This window comes from Oreochromis aureus, linkage group 6, assembly GCF_013358895.1.
Source record: "Oreochromis aureus strain Israel breed Guangdong linkage group 6, ZZ_aureus, whole genome shotgun sequence".
Classification (NCBI taxonomy): domain Eukaryota; kingdom Metazoa; phylum Chordata; class Actinopteri; order Cichliformes; family Cichlidae; genus Oreochromis; species Oreochromis aureus.
The window spans coordinates 16312932-16329328 of NC_052947.1; the positions used below are offsets into that span (position 1 = coordinate 16312932).

The 16397-nt window shown below is 41.4% G+C and overlaps 1 protein-coding gene across 1 annotated transcript; it reads left to right on the forward strand.

The window, feature by feature from the left end:
• Positions 1-296: 296 nt before the first annotated feature.
• On the forward strand, positions 297-16162 carry sh3d19 (SH3 domain containing 19). Its single transcript, XM_039613486.1, has 23 exons — positions 297-400; positions 3973-3982; positions 4540-4594; positions 6724-6766; positions 8577-8617; positions 8844-8880; positions 9143-9248; positions 9459-9615; positions 9699-10772; positions 11326-11439; positions 11616-11722; positions 11862-11902; positions 11992-12202; positions 12295-12363; positions 12460-12597; positions 12698-12749; positions 13884-14014; positions 14107-14171; positions 14257-14480; positions 15015-15067; positions 15224-15410; positions 15681-15784; positions 15868-16162. The coding sequence occupies exons 1-23, from the start codon at positions 297-299 to the stop codon at positions 15976-15978; spliced, it is 3234 nt and encodes a 1077-aa protein (XP_039469420.1). The 3' UTR covers positions 15979-16162.
• The last annotated feature ends 235 nt before the right edge of the window (positions 16163-16397 follow it).

Consider the following 16397-nt stretch of genomic DNA (forward strand, 5'->3'; position numbering starts at 1 on the left):
AAACGTAGATATTAGACATAAAATAATAAGTTGTTTTTTTAAAAATAAAAAAACTGCATACAAACATCGACAGTAACGAGTCCTGCCTACGGGGGTCCGGTCATTGGATGTCGCCACCTCTGTCTGTCCGCAGCGGGGCAGGACTCGGTGAAACTTCTAGTGGACAGGACAACAGCCGACTGCGTCGTCGTGTTATGCTCACAGATGACTGAGCAGCCAGCTGCTCCCAAAATCTAACTTCTTTTTTTTTTTCTTTTTTATCTGTTTTTTAAATTTCCACATCGTTTCACACCAATATGGCAGAATCCAGGCGTGAGGAGGAGGAGGAGAAAGAAGGGGAGCGCACAAGCCAGGCATCGGGTATGGTGGTGTATCAGGCTTTGGTTTATCTGCAGAGCGCGTACTTTAGGAAAAAGCTGAATCTTGGTTCAAGCGTGAACACTTGCAAAACTGACGAAATCATTTGTGTAGAAACGCAATGTGAGCAGCAAATAATGTAAAAAATCTTGATGGTAAGCGGGGGACGATGCTTCATTCATAAAATCTGTTACTTAAAGCTTACAACTTCAGGAGTCAGCGTTTTATTCTATTTAAACACAGAAACTGAGAGAGAGGAATGATCCCTAGAAATCCTAGAAATGTATAAAAGGTGTGCAAATGGACCTCTCATGGACCTGCAGGATCTTGCCATCTGGCAGGATTGAGAGACCGGTGTTAGGGTTAATTTGGGCAAATGCATAAGGATTTTAATAACTATGTTTTGATGTTGCTTCAGAAATCTGAACACAGTATAAAGTAGTTACAGTCTGTTGTAATGCTCTGATTTTCTGTGTGGAAGCAAACCAGTACTTTATTTAATAACGCTCTGACTGAAGTGCCATTTACATCAGTTTCTCTGTTTCTTATAATCACACAGCACTATGGATTTTAATCATCCAGTTTGTGATTATAGAAAATCCCCACCCGCTGCTGTACTCATAACTTGCTGCTTTTCATTTTAGCCCCGGCTTCCCCACAACAGTTAAGTACCAAGATGGTTTCACCCCAAATAATCTTTGTTTTTCCTAGCAAGCAACCCCACCCCATGTCAAACCCAGCAGTGTCAGACCCCGACACACCCTCTCATACCACACCCTGACTCCACCAGCTGTCTGCATGGAAATTCCTGTCAGTGTCTGAACAGGCAGGCTGCTGTGTGATGAACAGGTTGTCGTATGTACTTGATAGAACTTGTGATAATAACAGAAAATCGTCTGACCCACTTCAGATACCACTTTGGGCAGTTTGCACTGTGAATCACTCATTTGCATCGACACCATCTAATCTTCCCGGACAATGCTGCTGACATTGTGTTATTCACTCGTGACACCGTCATTTGGCAGCTTTAAGCTGTCTTGTTTTTAGAGTGAGGGCAAATCTGTTTTCAACAGTTAACAGCAGCACTTCCTGGATTTTGACCTGAGTCACACTTTAGAATCTTTTCCCTCCCAAAGGTGCTTCAGCATGTTCTTCTTCTGTACAGGATAGGGAGCAAAATTTGCTCATCAATTGACTGCTCTCTTAACTCATACGGAGTTCAGGCTGGTGAAGCGTGACACTTGAAGGCAGATTGTTCTCCATTTGGTGCTCGTTTCACCAGCTGCTCTGTGACTGCTGCCACTTGTGCTGAGTAACGTCAGCATGTGTTCGAGGGAGAGTATGGCCGTGAAGGGGAAACCTTTCCTGCTGACTTCAGCTGCTTTCTGGTGTCAGTGAACCTCTGATGGTAAATAATTCTCTTAAAGAGAGCCACTATTGTTACATACAGGTGCAACACATGTTTCGCTTTCTTTATTTGGGATGATCCTGTTGCTTCATTGGTCAGTGTTATTCCACCACTTTAGCCCTGATTAATATGCCTTAACAGCCATCTGATGCATGTGTGGTCAATCCATTTTCCCAGGAGGCCACAGGAGAAATAGGGACTGCTTTAGTGGGCTGCACGCATAAACTGAACCCAATTCTGCTTAAAATAAATGTTATCTCTTTATAAGCTTAATTGCTGTTGCCTTCCACAACAGTCTGAGACTCTCATGTGGCCCCCTGGGAAAATGTATTGCCCACCACTAATCTGATGGATAACCATGAATTTCAGTGCAGATATTCACGCTCCTCCCTAGACCACCGTTGTTGTCTAAGATGGTTAATGCTGTAATCTAATAGCATGCTGATGTAGGCAGAGAATTGTATGGCTGGAAGCGTTTAGTATAACCATTGAATGGCATGTATTTATTCTGTATCATGTAAGACTTTTAGAAGGATTTTATCATTTTTTAACTGAATAATTTGGACTCATAGATTCGGTTACAATTTACAATCTCTTTGTATTATAGGGTGAATGACCCTCAATGAGTAAACACTTTACAACAGTGGAAAGAAAAAACCAAGCTGAAGGAGGGGCAGCCAAACTGGTGTGTGTGTGGGGGTGGGGGGGTTTAAACTCAGATACCACAATAAGGTAGTTCTTGGCCTGAAGTCACCTTCATGATGTTTCAGTATGGTACAAGACTGCCTGAAGCTTACTCAAACTGGTGTGCCTTCACCAGCTGCTATAATCTGTCGTTTCTGGCATTTGCTGCTGGCTATAGTGGGCTCAAAAATCAGTGTTCACTGTGCAAAACCTCCATAGGACTCTGGAAAAATCACATGTATGCCTTGTTGATTCCCTATATCACTGCAGTTCTACTGGAGGGATGAAACATCAATTATTCATTCCTTTATTTGAAGTTTTGAACGTGATACTGGAGAGCTCTGTCTCAAACTTCCCATAGCCATTCTGTTGGACTGAGATCTGGTGACTCATATGATTGACGTTGTTTTCAGACAATCAGTCCATCTCTGTGCGACGTGGAGGCATGATCAGTCAAGAGTTTCTGTTAATTTGTCACACCTCTGTGTGTGTAAGGTATTCATGCCTAACATCTCACGCACAGGTGAGCTTAACCAAGACAAAACTGCAGTACTGTTATTGGTGCAGAGGCCGATTATGACTAATAGTGAGGTTTTTGACATCCATTAAACGAGAAGTACATTCAGAAGTACATTCAGTTGTAGAGTTTATACTTTAAACCGTGTGAAATGTATCAGCCTGCATCACTTTCTTTTTCACACAAACAGACAGAGGATTCACTTTGGTACTTTTGAGATATTTCAAACTCACTTTCTCCTTCAAATCCATAAAGATGCTGATACAAACTTGAAAACATGTACTGTTTGCATTCCTATAAGAATCTGTGAGGAACACAAACAGCTGGCTTACATGATAAACGGGTTACTTAAAGTGTAACCATACTAAATTACTTTGTTTCTATCCTCTAAGATAGAAACAAAGACGCACATCTCAAACCTGCAAACTCAGAAAATATCTGAATCTTTTAGTTTTGACTGTCATGTCTATTTTATTTATAGCCCATAGGACATTTAAACAACAGAAGCTGATTGTGTTTTAGAGAAAATGGACGTTTACATTCCAGGTCTCCAGAAAAGCCCAGTTTTAAAATATATAAAGAAATTCTTCATATTAGTATTGGCAATCCTGGCCCTGTATTTACTTGATATCAGATCAAACCAAATTGTGCAGTATCACACAGCACTGCTGGTTACTTTATCTTCATATTAGAGCTATGGGTTATAGGTAGCTCAGGTAGTAGAGCAGCAGGTCTATCAATCAGAAGGTAGTGAACTCATCCCTTACTCCTCCAGCTGCCCTGAGTTGCCACATGATAAATCTGTGTGAGGGCGTGAATGCTTAGAAAGTACTTAGGCCTAGATAAAAGCGCTGGATGAGTGTGTGTGTGTGTATGACTGGATGAATAAGATTAGTAGTAGAAAGTGCTTTGAGTGCTCACCTGAGTAGAAAGGTGCAATACATAAGTACCAGTCCATTTAGCTTACTTGGATTTACTCTAGGACTCATGAATTGCTTTGAACGAGTGCTCTTCAGGTGCTCTGAGAAATTGTAGCTGTTTTAACAAAATAGATCTTCCATTTATCATCATATTTTTAAAATCCTTTTTAAAATCCTTTAGTTAATTCAACATTTAAAAAAAAAAAATACTCAAGAGTCAGATTCTATACTGCACTGGAAACTGTTTAAGCCTGAAATAAACGCTGACCTTGTGAGAGAGTAAATGTAAATTCAAAGCTGCTGAAGTTAATTATTTAACGGCTGTAGACCCGTGTCAGCTACAGTATGGATGACAGAGAGTTGCGTGAACATTTCTGTGACTTCACAAGTAAAAGATTAATATGGTGCAGTGTTACACTGAAAACCTCCACTTCCTGATTGACCACATTCCACTTCATCAGATTGGCCGAGTAAACACTGAGACATTATCGGCCGTCCCTCTTTTTTGCTGTTGCCTGTGGGTGTGGGACTGCTTGCTTCAGCTTCGTTGGCACGTTCAGAGGGACGCTCGGTGGACCAGGAGGGAAAGTATTGATTGGAAATGACCTTTTTGATGCTGAACGCTTGATGTCTTTTCCTTTAATTCCTCTCAGGTAAGGCTGTCAGCACATGGTGTCATCACTTCTACTGATACAGATGACCAGGCAGGTGCGCTTTTGTGTCACTTATGTGACTTCTGTTATGAAGTGTTGACATTTTATTAAGTGTGAAAGTGTCAGAGCTGAGAATTCATCATGTAGCCACTTAAAAACGTCTGTATCGTGAAGTGAAAGCACAGAAGCTGTGTTCTCACATGCTGTGTAAATTGAGGAAGCAGCATTACAGCTTAAACAGATAACAAGTAACAGGTGTGACAGGTGCGTGTCATGAACAACTAGGTCAGGGCTTGCTGTTTGAGGCATTAAAAACAATGCCTCCTCTGTCTCTGCCTGGATGTCTTCATTGTACTTCAAGGACAAATGACTTTAGTTTAAGTGACTGAATTTACTCTTTAGCTTGTGCTGATAAATGCTGGAAATCTGCATTTGGTTTGTAAAAACCTAGAGATCAGGTCATAGACCACATTAGTCCAGGAAATAACTATACGTGTGTTATAGTGCTTCCTGAAGGAAACCAGTTCATTTTAGCCGAACTGGTTCATCAACATGTTATTGTCCACCCTGCTGGTATGGTTTCAGTTCTTGTATTTCTAGTTCACACAGCACTGTCTGGAAGCAGTGGGAGAGCCTGGAGTTTGTGTCTTATAAAACAGTGGCTCAGACTTTTGCTGTGTTGGCTTTAGCGTGGACTGTGATGTCATATTTAGTTGCCTTTTTAAAAATCTTCACCTGCTGCTTCATTTGTGTATTTTTATCTTCATTCCGATCTTCAGTAAGCTGCTTTACCAGTAGGACCAGCTCATGTTTTAGAAAGATCATTCTATCTCAAATCAACCTGTACCTACGGCTCAACCGTCTCTGATTCGCTTGCAGATTTTATGGTTTGGACATTTAATCATTGCTGCGAAATCTTATCTATCAAATACTTCTTCTTTTTTTTCTCCACACTTCAATGTTTACATATGGATGACTGAAGGGCTATTAAAGATGAGATTTTCTCTGGCCTTCCTTGGCATCAGAATCAATCAGCATCTGTAACTCGGGAGAGCAACATCTAAAAATGTCCAATTATTGACTAGTTAAAATTTGAAGAAAAATAATCAAGCAGTCTCACACTAAAAGTTTGGGTTGTTGTTTTTTTTTTTAACTGATATTGTAAAAGATTTCTAGTATTTTATAGTTGTATTTTGCAATAATGCAAAATAAAATGTGCAGAATACTTTTCAATGCCAAATTTTTAGTGACAAAAACAAAGAAAGTGCCATTTTCATTCAAACTTCAAGCTGGATTAAGCAAATATAACAAGTTGTACCACAAAAACAAAAATATCAGTAGATGGTTTTCCAGATGGTACTCTAATTATAAATGAGAAACTAATTTTGTTAGTTATATGCATATTTTTTTCATTTTCAAGACCTACTCTACCCAAAGGACTATCTGCTAAATAATATTTTCATCATAGTTTTGACTAAGAATTTAACTTAAAGCATTCTTCAGGTTTAATTGCATCATTGTGAAATTTAACTTTGTACCATTCAGAACTTATCACTAGTTGTCTTTTGATATGTGAAGCTTTTTTCTAAGTGAGCGCTCAGATGTGACTTTACACAACCACTTGATTTATTTGGGTTTTTTTCATCTTTTAACTGAACAATACTAAGACATGTTTTTTTATGTATCTGTACTCAATTTTAGATCCTGATTCATTTTGATGATAAGAAAGGCCAGTGAAAATCTCAGGCTTTTATCTTTAATAATGTTTGAAACATTCATGTCCAAACACTGACTCATGCTGGTAGTGGGCCAATGGACCATTTTTCAAACATAAATCGCTTGAAAAAAATCTGACGTATAAGGTTGAAATTTCATAACAATCATTATAACAAGTTTTTTCAGAAAGATTTAAGTTAATTGGATATGATCGATCAGAAAATGTTCAAGTCATGTTAACACAGCTTGTTTCTGGATTCAGTGAAAGCACCCATTGCTTCTGGTTACTTGGCCTGTAGTTCATTTCAGTCACTGCATCATGATAAGATTAATATTCCACTAAAAATGATCAATCATGATACATCTAACTTTTCTCATACATCTTCATTGCATTAATGTTCACAAGTATGTTGTCTTTGTTTCTCCACATCACTTATAAAACCTGTTTCTCTCTGTTTTCCTCTGCAGATCGTGCTGAAAGAACCAAGAACCAAGAACATTTGCATTCCAGGTATTTGATTTCATGCCGAGCTGAAGTTTTGTATGTTCGATCCAGCAGCAGCTGTTCAGTTTCACCAAACTTCAGCTGTAGCTGGAATCAGGGCTCTGTCCCCTTTAACAGCCAGATCTGCTGATGGTGAGGTTGTGAATGGACCAAACAATGCGGTGATCTATCCTCGCTGACAGACAGAAGGTTAACACAATGATGAGTAGACACCGTGCTGCTTTTTTCACTTGGTGTTTACACATGTTAAGAAGACAAATGTGTGTAGAGCTGAAAATCTGTCACGTTGTTTAAAGCTTTCATACATCACGGAGTTGTTTGTGACCTTTTAAGTCCACGTGGTTCCAACTCAAGCAGTCAATTAAATTAACCGCCCGGCACAAGGAGAGGAGGATTGTTGGGCTTTTGTCAGATAGTTTAGATCCAGGACTCGGGTCTTAACGAGCAGGGAAAATTCCCTGTCACGTTAGTTCAACCTCTATAGTTTTCAACCAGCACAAAGAGTGCTGCGATGAAAAGGAAAGAATGTTTGAAAGTGAAACAAACGGAAGATGTCAAATGGTGTCAACACATTCGCCTCCTGTATTGTGTAATAGAGGTACAAAAGCACTGAGGAAATGGTCCTGTTTACTGGGATTATTGGTTTTGTAAGCCCGATGATTTCAAACAGATTAATGAACGGTGTTTGTTGGGATATTACTCTTGTCCTATAAAGTGGGAACTTTATGCTTTGCCTTTATTTGTGTGTGGTTATAAAAGTGGATGCATTTATTAAACATACCAAAAGTTTCATAAATGTGGTCAGTGTTTTATAAGTGTGCTTAAGTCCTAAAAGCTTCAACCCGTGCTGAACACTTGGATTCAGACAGTCTTTACCCCTCAGCCGTAAGATACCAGTAGGATATCATAAGTGGACAAGTTTGAATCCCAGTGACTTTGATCACAATGTCAAAGTCAGAGGTCAAGTTTTCTGAAAATCTTGTGAATGCGATAACTCAAGAAGGAAGTCACCTTGGATTTTCAAATTCATACCACAGCAGCATCTACTAAAAATCTCCCACAAGTTTGAATCCCAGTGGCCTTGACCTCAAGGTCAGAGGTCAAGTATTCCGAATACCTATTGAATCTAATAACTCAAGGCGACATTGAATTTGATACCATGGTGTGTAGTGACTATTGGACGCTGAGAAGGAGCACTTGCATCTAGCAGTGTTTTTTTTTTTTTTTTTTTTTTTTTTTTTTTTTTTTCTACTGTTGGATCTCTATGATGTCACTTAATGCTGTTGTCTGAGGCACATGACTCTGCATTTAAGCAGAGTTGCCCACCTGCTGCTTAAACCGTCCATTTGAGAGAGGTAGCCAATCAGCAGAAAGGAGATGAAACGAAACGACTTGTTTCAGACAGCCCAGTCTAAGAAATGTGAATTGCATAATTAACTCTGGACTCTAAGAAATTTCTAAGAACTTATTTCAATGTATTTCAGCACTTTTTTTTTCTGCTTATATCAAATATTTTTGTCTTTTTACCTGATGTAAACCTTCTTACTGTTTCCTTAACCATAATAATCCAAAATAGTGTGCCATTTATCATGTATATTTTTATCATTTATATCTATAAAATATTTAAGCAATTCATCTCTGCCTTATTGTCAATCTATTTTTGGATCATCAACAATAAGGAGGAGCTGCATGGAGTTACACTGCAAGGATTGTTAAAATGAAGAGTGACCAGATTTCTGTTTAACCATGGTGTCACCGCAAAAGTATGAACCTGCTGTTGATGATAAACAAGCTTCTTGTTCTGCTCTCTTTTCAGTCTGGGACCTCTCTCCTCAATACGAGCTGCTATCAAACGAAGTAAGTTTGCCTAAACCGGCCTTCTGAGAAACGTTTAGAGCCTTTTACGGCGTGTTTCTTCACATTTTTCATGTGGAAGAGTAATGAGTCTTCTTTCTAATGTTTGGTTTCAGCAGGATTTTTTTTAAGAGAGAAATATATCTGTAGTATGATTAACAGGAACTGACATCTTATAGTGCAATGGGGACAAAGTTCATGTTACTTTTTTTTTTCTTTCTTCCTTTAGCGAGAACAAACTCTCAGAGCAACAACAGAGACGGGAGGTACTGTAAAATGTTCCCATCCTCCTACTCTTTACAGCTTGTTTGCATTGTTTGCTTCTTAAAAGCTTAATGAAACCAAATATCTGATTTGTGCCATGTGGCTCAGAGAACTGTGCTTTTGCTAACAAATCTAAAAAGTAATCATCAGTAAAATAACTGCATTTAAGATGGATGAGAAGTGGGTGTGTAGGTGTGTTTTTGTTGGGGGGAGGTTTTCGTGTAGGGGAGGGTCCTCATGGTGCTACTTTGGTTTGTCTTCCAGGCGACCACAGATAACCTTTATAGCAGCAGAGCCTCTGACAAGTAACACCTGGTTCACAGGATCCTCAGTGGTTTCCCCTCCTCCTCAGCCGGGCTCTGTGTCCCAGGTAGGTTTCACCTAAGCCACAGTGTCTCAGTGTTGCCTATTAATAATCACCGATGAGCACGTGTCAATCCTAGTAACAAGTATTTTAAAATGATCAAGGTGTATCGTAGCCAAGGGTGTGTGATAATAATTCTATTATTCTAGATACAATACACAGAAATGTCATAGTCTCTCTCTTTTAATGACTCCACTCCCACCATCCAATGACCAGGTGATCAAAGAGAAGACTGGGGAGGAACACGCCATAAAGCCCACTGCAGCCCCCCGCCGGAGCAGCTGCACAGGCACAAGCACCACACAGACTGACCCTGCCGCTGCCGTCACACGGCGTGGTGACACTCCACCGTTGGCTGAGAAAAGACCTGCTGGTGAGGCATAAAAGGATCATTACTGTCTGCTGAGCATTCATAGCAGGTTTGACTCTAAACACCGTGGTTCTTCTTTCTTCCAGGTACAAAGCCACAAAAGCCACCCAGGCCCTCGCTGCCAAAAACAGCAGACAGAAAAGCACCAGAGAAGGTTGTGACAAATACCGCAGCACTCACAAACGCTGAGGACCAAAGTGATCCTGACTCTGATGGAAAGCAACTTCAACAGCAAGACTCCAAGCATACGTGTGCCCGATCTGTAACTGTGCACTGGAACATTCCCCTAAACCATCCTTCTGTTGCCCCTGAACCTGGTAACGCCACTCTTTCTCCTTCAAACTCCAATCGCAGCCAACGTCCCGTTCCACGCCCTCGCACGAAATCCCTTAAGCAACCAACCGAAGAGGAGGCCAAAGTTCAGACTTTGGTTGAAATCGGTGAAAGTTTTGAGGATATTCAATCTGATAACCAGGAGGTCCTCTCAAATAAGTATTTAAAGGAGTTGTTGGAGGTTTTCGGTGCAGATAACGAGCAGGGCGGTGGCATCACTGATCAAGCCGACGAATCCTCGCAAAGTGAAGATGCTCCTGACGAGATGAGCGGCAGCAACAATCAACGTAGCATCCGGGCCAAGATCCAGGCTTTTGAGAGCCAGGCTACCAGCGAGGACGGAAATGGGAATGAATCTAGCAAACCGCAGCTTCCTGCCAGGAAGCCATCCATTAGACCTCCGGTTGCTGCTAAACCTTCTGTAGCTCTCAAACCTCCGTTTACCCCGAGTATGGACGATGACAGTCAAAACATATCGGGGGCAAACCTCTTTAAAACCCCTACGACAGCCCCCAGACCTCAGCCTCCCGAGAAACCCGCAGGTCGATCAATAAGGGAGGAGCTGGAGGCTTTACACAGCAAGGGTGCCATGTCACAAATATCACGCTCTCCGCTGACCAGAGTCAGCCAAGTGTATGAGGAAGAACCTTCACTTTTTCCACCTGAACCTTCACTTTTTCCACCTGAACCTTCACTTTTTCCACCTGAACCTTCACTTTTTCCACCTACACCTCCGGTGAAGGAACCACTCAAACCCAATCTGAATATAAACAACCACAACTCAGCCTCTGTGGTCAGAGAGAATGAGTATGTGGAGACTCCAATAAGTAAGTACAAATAAAATGCACTGCTCCAAAAGTACGTGTTTACATTTTTCATCTCCAGTTTCTCTGTTAATCAACTTACTGTTTTGTTTTGGGGTTTTCAATCTGCTTTCATATAAAAATCCTTTATTTGACTTTATTAATGTAAGAAGAAATCCTATAAATTGTGGTTAAGAAGGTTATCTTGCCTGCAAAGATCTTACTGGTGTTTAAGTGACAACCATAAGAAGCTGAGAAAAGAGAGCAGAATCTTTGATTGGTGTCACTGGCAGATATTTGGCATTTAAAGAAACCTAATTAATGGTTGTTTGGTTACATCGTGGTCAGAGATGCTGCACAAAACTATGTAGTGACTGGAGGAATGGCTAAGAAATGCCTTATTTCCTACAATTCCAAATGCTCCCTTTAAGTAAACCTTAAGCTCTTCTCTTCTTGATTGCAAATAACAACAACCATCTGCTGACTTTTATGACATTATTGTACACCTGAGGTCCTGAGTTAGGTTGGTGCAACACAAATGCAAAGCTGTACACTCACGAGGTGTCTCATTGCTCAGATCCGATGCCATTTAAACCGCCGCGTAACTCTAACGTCAATGGGGGCTCCTTCACCGTGCCAAGCCTGCCGAAGCGACCAACCACCATCAGGGTCCCCAGCAAAACCAGTTCAGGTAGGTTCAGTAAGCCTTAAGTAAGACTGATGTTTGATTTATGTCAAAACACTGATGTGTTTATCTGACATGTATGCAGCATGTGGTAACTGGGCACTGAACTCTTACCTACCTTCACTTTATTTATCCTGTACACATGAAGCACAGCTGCTGAGTATGCCTTTTTTTAATGTCAGATTCCTCCTGGGATGATCCTCCTCCTCTTCCAATTCAGAACCCCGTGGGCTCACTAAACAACTCGATGAACCACAAAAAAAGCCTGCAGTCCAGCTTGTCCCTCCAGGTATGATTTGGATCACAGGAAAGCCTCAAACCTCATTAAAGTGCATCTTCGGATGAAACTCTTTCCTCCTAAACCCGCTGCCTGCTGTTGAGCTTCAGCTAGTTATGCTTCACATCTTTTGCCCTGATTCTTTTTCCAGGAGCCTTTCAGTGCTATGCCAATGCCATCACTGCCGCCTCGGTAAGTGGAGAGGGGAAAACAATCAAATATCAAACTGTAGGACACTTTGAGTATGTCCCGCTCAAGCTGTGCACAATTTTGCACTTCAGGAAGCCAAGTATGAACAAAAGCCTCCCACCTCGCCCACCTCCAGCCAAAATAGCCCCGGGAAGGCCTCCCCAAAGCTTCAAAGCCACAGGTCGCTCTCAGTCGCTGTCATGGGACACTTCACCTAAACTCCAGCCAGAGAAGCCCCACAGGAAAGATCTCGTCTTACCCCCAAGGCCCAACCCAGGCCACCGCCTCTACAACAAATACACTGTGAGAGACTGCACGCATAAATCCTCCAAGCTTGTTTCTACAACGGCTTTGCGAGAGCTTGATAACATTGCTTTTTTTCTTTCTCCCACTAGTTGCAGCTTCCCCATGGGATTGCAAGCTTCGACTACAAAGGGAGTAATTCAAGAGAGCTGTCATTCCAGGTGACCAAACTAGTTTTACCAGCGCATACGTGGCCTGCAGCTCATCATTGTTAAGCACATCATTAAGTCCTTTGTGTACTGTTGGCTTTTCAATAGAAAAACGAAGTGCTGCTGCTGCTTAGAGAAATTAATCACAATGAATTTGAGTGCCAAGTTGGACAAACTAGAGGAAAAGTCCACAAGTCCCGCATGAAGATTATAACTCCCCTTTCCTCGGATGAATCTTCACCACAGGTGACTCAGCCTTTTATTATGAGTCAGTTTATGTTGATGCTGTTGTTATCAGTCTGTCCTGATGTGTTACCCTTTAAAGTCTTTGTTCCTTTTTGTGCAGGGTTCTGACCAAACTGGGCTAAAGGTGCAGGTCATACATGACTTTGATCCAGGTGAAGCATCGGTTTCTTAAACAACTGTTTAAGATAATATTTTTGACATTTCAGGCTGTTCTTTGACTGGATTTGTTGTGGCATATTAATTAGAGGACAAATACAATTATAGGTTTCCAGTCAAGAGGGGAGGGAGGTTGGTATAGTGTAATGTCTGGAGACAGGGGGCTAACCCAAAGGCCTCCCCCTAAATTTAGAAATCTATATGCATATGCATGGTGGGGGGTTCTTAGGGTTTTTTGTTTTTTTTTCTTTTAATCTTTGGAGACAACTCTTTCTGGTGAAGTCAGGAGGTGATGGTTTATATGGCACAAGATACTGGGGGCTAACTAGTAAGAATTAGCATTAACTTTGACCAAGACTAGCTTGTTTTCCAGAAAAGAAATGCAATAAAAAGGAGGTCATTCTAAAATTGACAAACACACCTAGCTCTACCGCTAGCTCTAAAGCTCCCTAAATAACAAAGTTTCTTATTTCTGCCGGCCTCTTTGTGTCCATGCCACAGTGAACACTCTAAACAGCACCCTCTCCTGCTGATAAAGTTTTAAATGCTCATTTTTAAAATGCATATTGACTGAAAAGAATCATTAACACTGATGGCCACTTTATTAGGTACACCTTGCTAGTACCAGTTTGGACTGTATTAATTCTTCGTGGCATAGATTCAACATGATGCTGGAAACATTCCTGAGAGACGGCTGCAGATTTGCACATCTGTAATGCAGAACTCCTGCTCCACCACATATCACAGGTGGAGGTCATTTGAGTACAGTGAACTAATTCACGTTCAAGAAGCCATCAAAAATCTTTTAACTTTGTGATATGGTGTGTTGCTGGAAGCAGCTATCAGATGATGGGTGCACTGTGGCGCTGTCGAATTAGATGGTGCCCAGCCGGCACTAAGGGGCCCAAGGTGTGCCAGTGTGCCATGCATTAAACTTAAGCATGACCATGTCTACATACTTAAATTCGCTGGGTTACCACCATGTTATCAGCCATCAGCATTAACAAACCGTTGAACAGGTGTACCTAATGAAGTGGCCTGTGAGTGTAGATGTATTTGTTGGATTTGACTGGAAAGCTTTGACTGTTTGTATTAAATGATTGATTGTGAAGTGTTTGGTCCTAAAACAGAGGGTCCCGGAGAGCTGAGTCTGAGAGCGGGAGATATTGTGACCATGGTGGAGAAGGTGGACAGCGAGTGGTACAAAGGCACCTGTAGGGGATCTACTGGTTTCTTTCCCATCAATCATGTCAAAGTCCTGGTAGGTTTCAGTCCATCTTTCACCTATTTAGTGACAAACAAAAAGCAAGGCAAATGCTTTTAACTTTTTTTTTTTTTTGTTTGTTTGATTAGTTGGATTCCCCAAAACCCCTCCCAGAGAGGAAACCAAAGCCGCCACCAACACCCGCAAAAGTCAGGTACTGTCTTTACAGCATAAAATGTTTGGATCAGCCTTTACAAACTAGCATGATGGGCTAACTCGATGTTTAACCTCCCTTAAAGTGGTCCCAGGTGTATGGCAAGGTTTGACTTTGAAGGGGAGCACAGTGATGAGCTGTCGTTTTCTGAGGGTGATGTGATCCAGCTGAAGGAGTATGTGGGACAGGACTGGGCACGGGGACAGATCGGCGGCCACACTGGCATCTTCCCCCTTAACTTTGTAGACGTCATCGAAGATCTGCCTCCACCCCCGAGTCAGAAACCCAGTAAGAAGGTCGCACTGCCCGGTAAGATTTTCTGACGCTCACTATGTGCCGACTTTAAAACTGTACATACATACATTTATCTGTGTGAATATCCACACTGCAACATACAGAAGTTTTGTATCTTCCACTGAAGAGCCTTTATTAAGCGTCTTTACTTTATCCTGGCTGGTACATACCCTCTGTGGCATGTCAAGAATTTGCACTTGTTTGACTTTAATTAAATAATTGTTTACAAAATCCCAGCCATAGGCAGGAGGTTAGAAATACAGATCAGAGGTTACAAGTAGTACATTGTTGTCCTACAAATACTCAAATATATTTCAAATCGAGGAAAAAAGTTGAAATTGGCCTTTAAAACGTTAAAGCATTCACATGAATAACGCAAACTCCTGCTCAGTAAAAGAAATAATACAAAAAGCCTGACACCAGTCTCCTCAATGGCAGCAATATCGAATTCTTTATAGCAAACCAATACATTATTGAGGACTGTCACAAAATGTGGCCACAGAATTTTCTATTTTGTTCCTTGATTTAATTTTGTTCACATTTACACAGGGATGGCTGCCGCTTCTCCCAGCATCCACCCTGAGGCTGCCAAACCTGCTCAGGTAACCAACACTGATACAAGCACGATAATAAATCCAGACAATGTTGGTCATGCAACTTGACCCTATGTGTTGAGCAAAAGATATAATAGTTTTGTTATAGTTAAATATTCTGCAGGTGCACTGAACATTTGTGTATTTGACTCCTCGTTTCTGTAGGCGTCTCACTCTGACGTGGAGTGGGTGGTGGCTCTGTATGACTATGCAGGGAGGACAGAGGAAGAGCTGTCCTTTCAACAGGGCGACTGTATCCTCGTCACCAAGCACATGGATGCTGAGTGGAGCTGTGGCAGGCTCAACGGCAGGGAGGGCCTCTTCCCCAGGAATTATGCGGAAAGCACCACAGGTGTGATGTCAGGAATATTTGAGCTGAAAAGTTTAGATTTGAAACACCAGTGTCTTTACACTGTGCGTTTTTGGTAGAGAAAATCAGGCGTGAGAAGATGGACAAAGATCCCCTTTTTCTGTCATGCTGCTCTGTAGCATGACACAGTGAGAAGCAATGTTTGCCACCAAAGCTTCACCTTTTATCACATGCATGCACTAAACACACTGTTCATGCCCAGTGAGACCTGATATGATTTACAAGTGTTCCTTCAAATTTTGCCCTTTACAGGCCAGCAGCTGTTTAATAACCAGGAGAATGGAGCTGCTGGAGGCGGGAGAGCCAGGGCTCTGTACAGCTTCACATCAACCTGTGATGAGGAGCTCTCCCTGCGGGTAGTGATGCGATTCCATCTTACATGAGTAAACAAAATTAATTCCTCATTACATGTAAAACCACATTTCCTCTTCTTTTACAGGTTGGGGATATTATAACCAATCTCGAGTCCATAGATGATGAATGGTTTTTAGGGGACCTGAGGGGCAAACGGGCCTTGGTTCCTAAAAACTACGTGCAAGTACTGGATTAAAGCCACACGGGCTGTTGCTCGGTGCAAAGCACAGCTGGATGACCTGAAGCTCCAGCGACTTGTTCACAGCAGCAGAAACCTGAACTGACTAAGTTGAATGCAGTATTTTATCTACAAGTAGTGCAACCTTTTAAGTCCACTTGAAAAATGTTTACTGAATAATCAATAAAAATATTAGATTGTGGATGATGTTCGTTTTTTTGGAAGCATTTTAATTCTACCAGATGAACACTGGCGCCATCTAGTGGGTTTATTTTCTTCCTATTATAAATGAATTTCACTTAATGTGCTTTACTGAGATGAAATTAACTGGCAACATTTCAGGGGAATATTACTACCAGTATAGTTTCAGTAAGCTTCAGAAATATGATTTTGTAGGACTTGTATGTACAAGTTTTACCACAGATACTGGAAATACA

Bases quoted from the DNA above. Each gene is read 5' to 3' on its own strand.
- sh3d19 (XM_039613486.1), top strand. From the start codon at position 297: ATGGCAGAATCCAGGCGTGAGGAGGAGGAGGAGAAAGAAGGGGAGCGC. The intron at 4,595-6,723 runs GTGCGCTTTTGT...TTTCCTCTGCAG, and splicing joins TGATACAGATGACCAGGCAG to ATCGTGCTGAAAGAACCAAG. The intron at 15,411-15,680 runs GTGTGATGTCAG...TGCCCTTTACAG, and splicing joins TTATGCGGAAAGCACCACAG to GCCAGCAGCTGTTTAATAAC.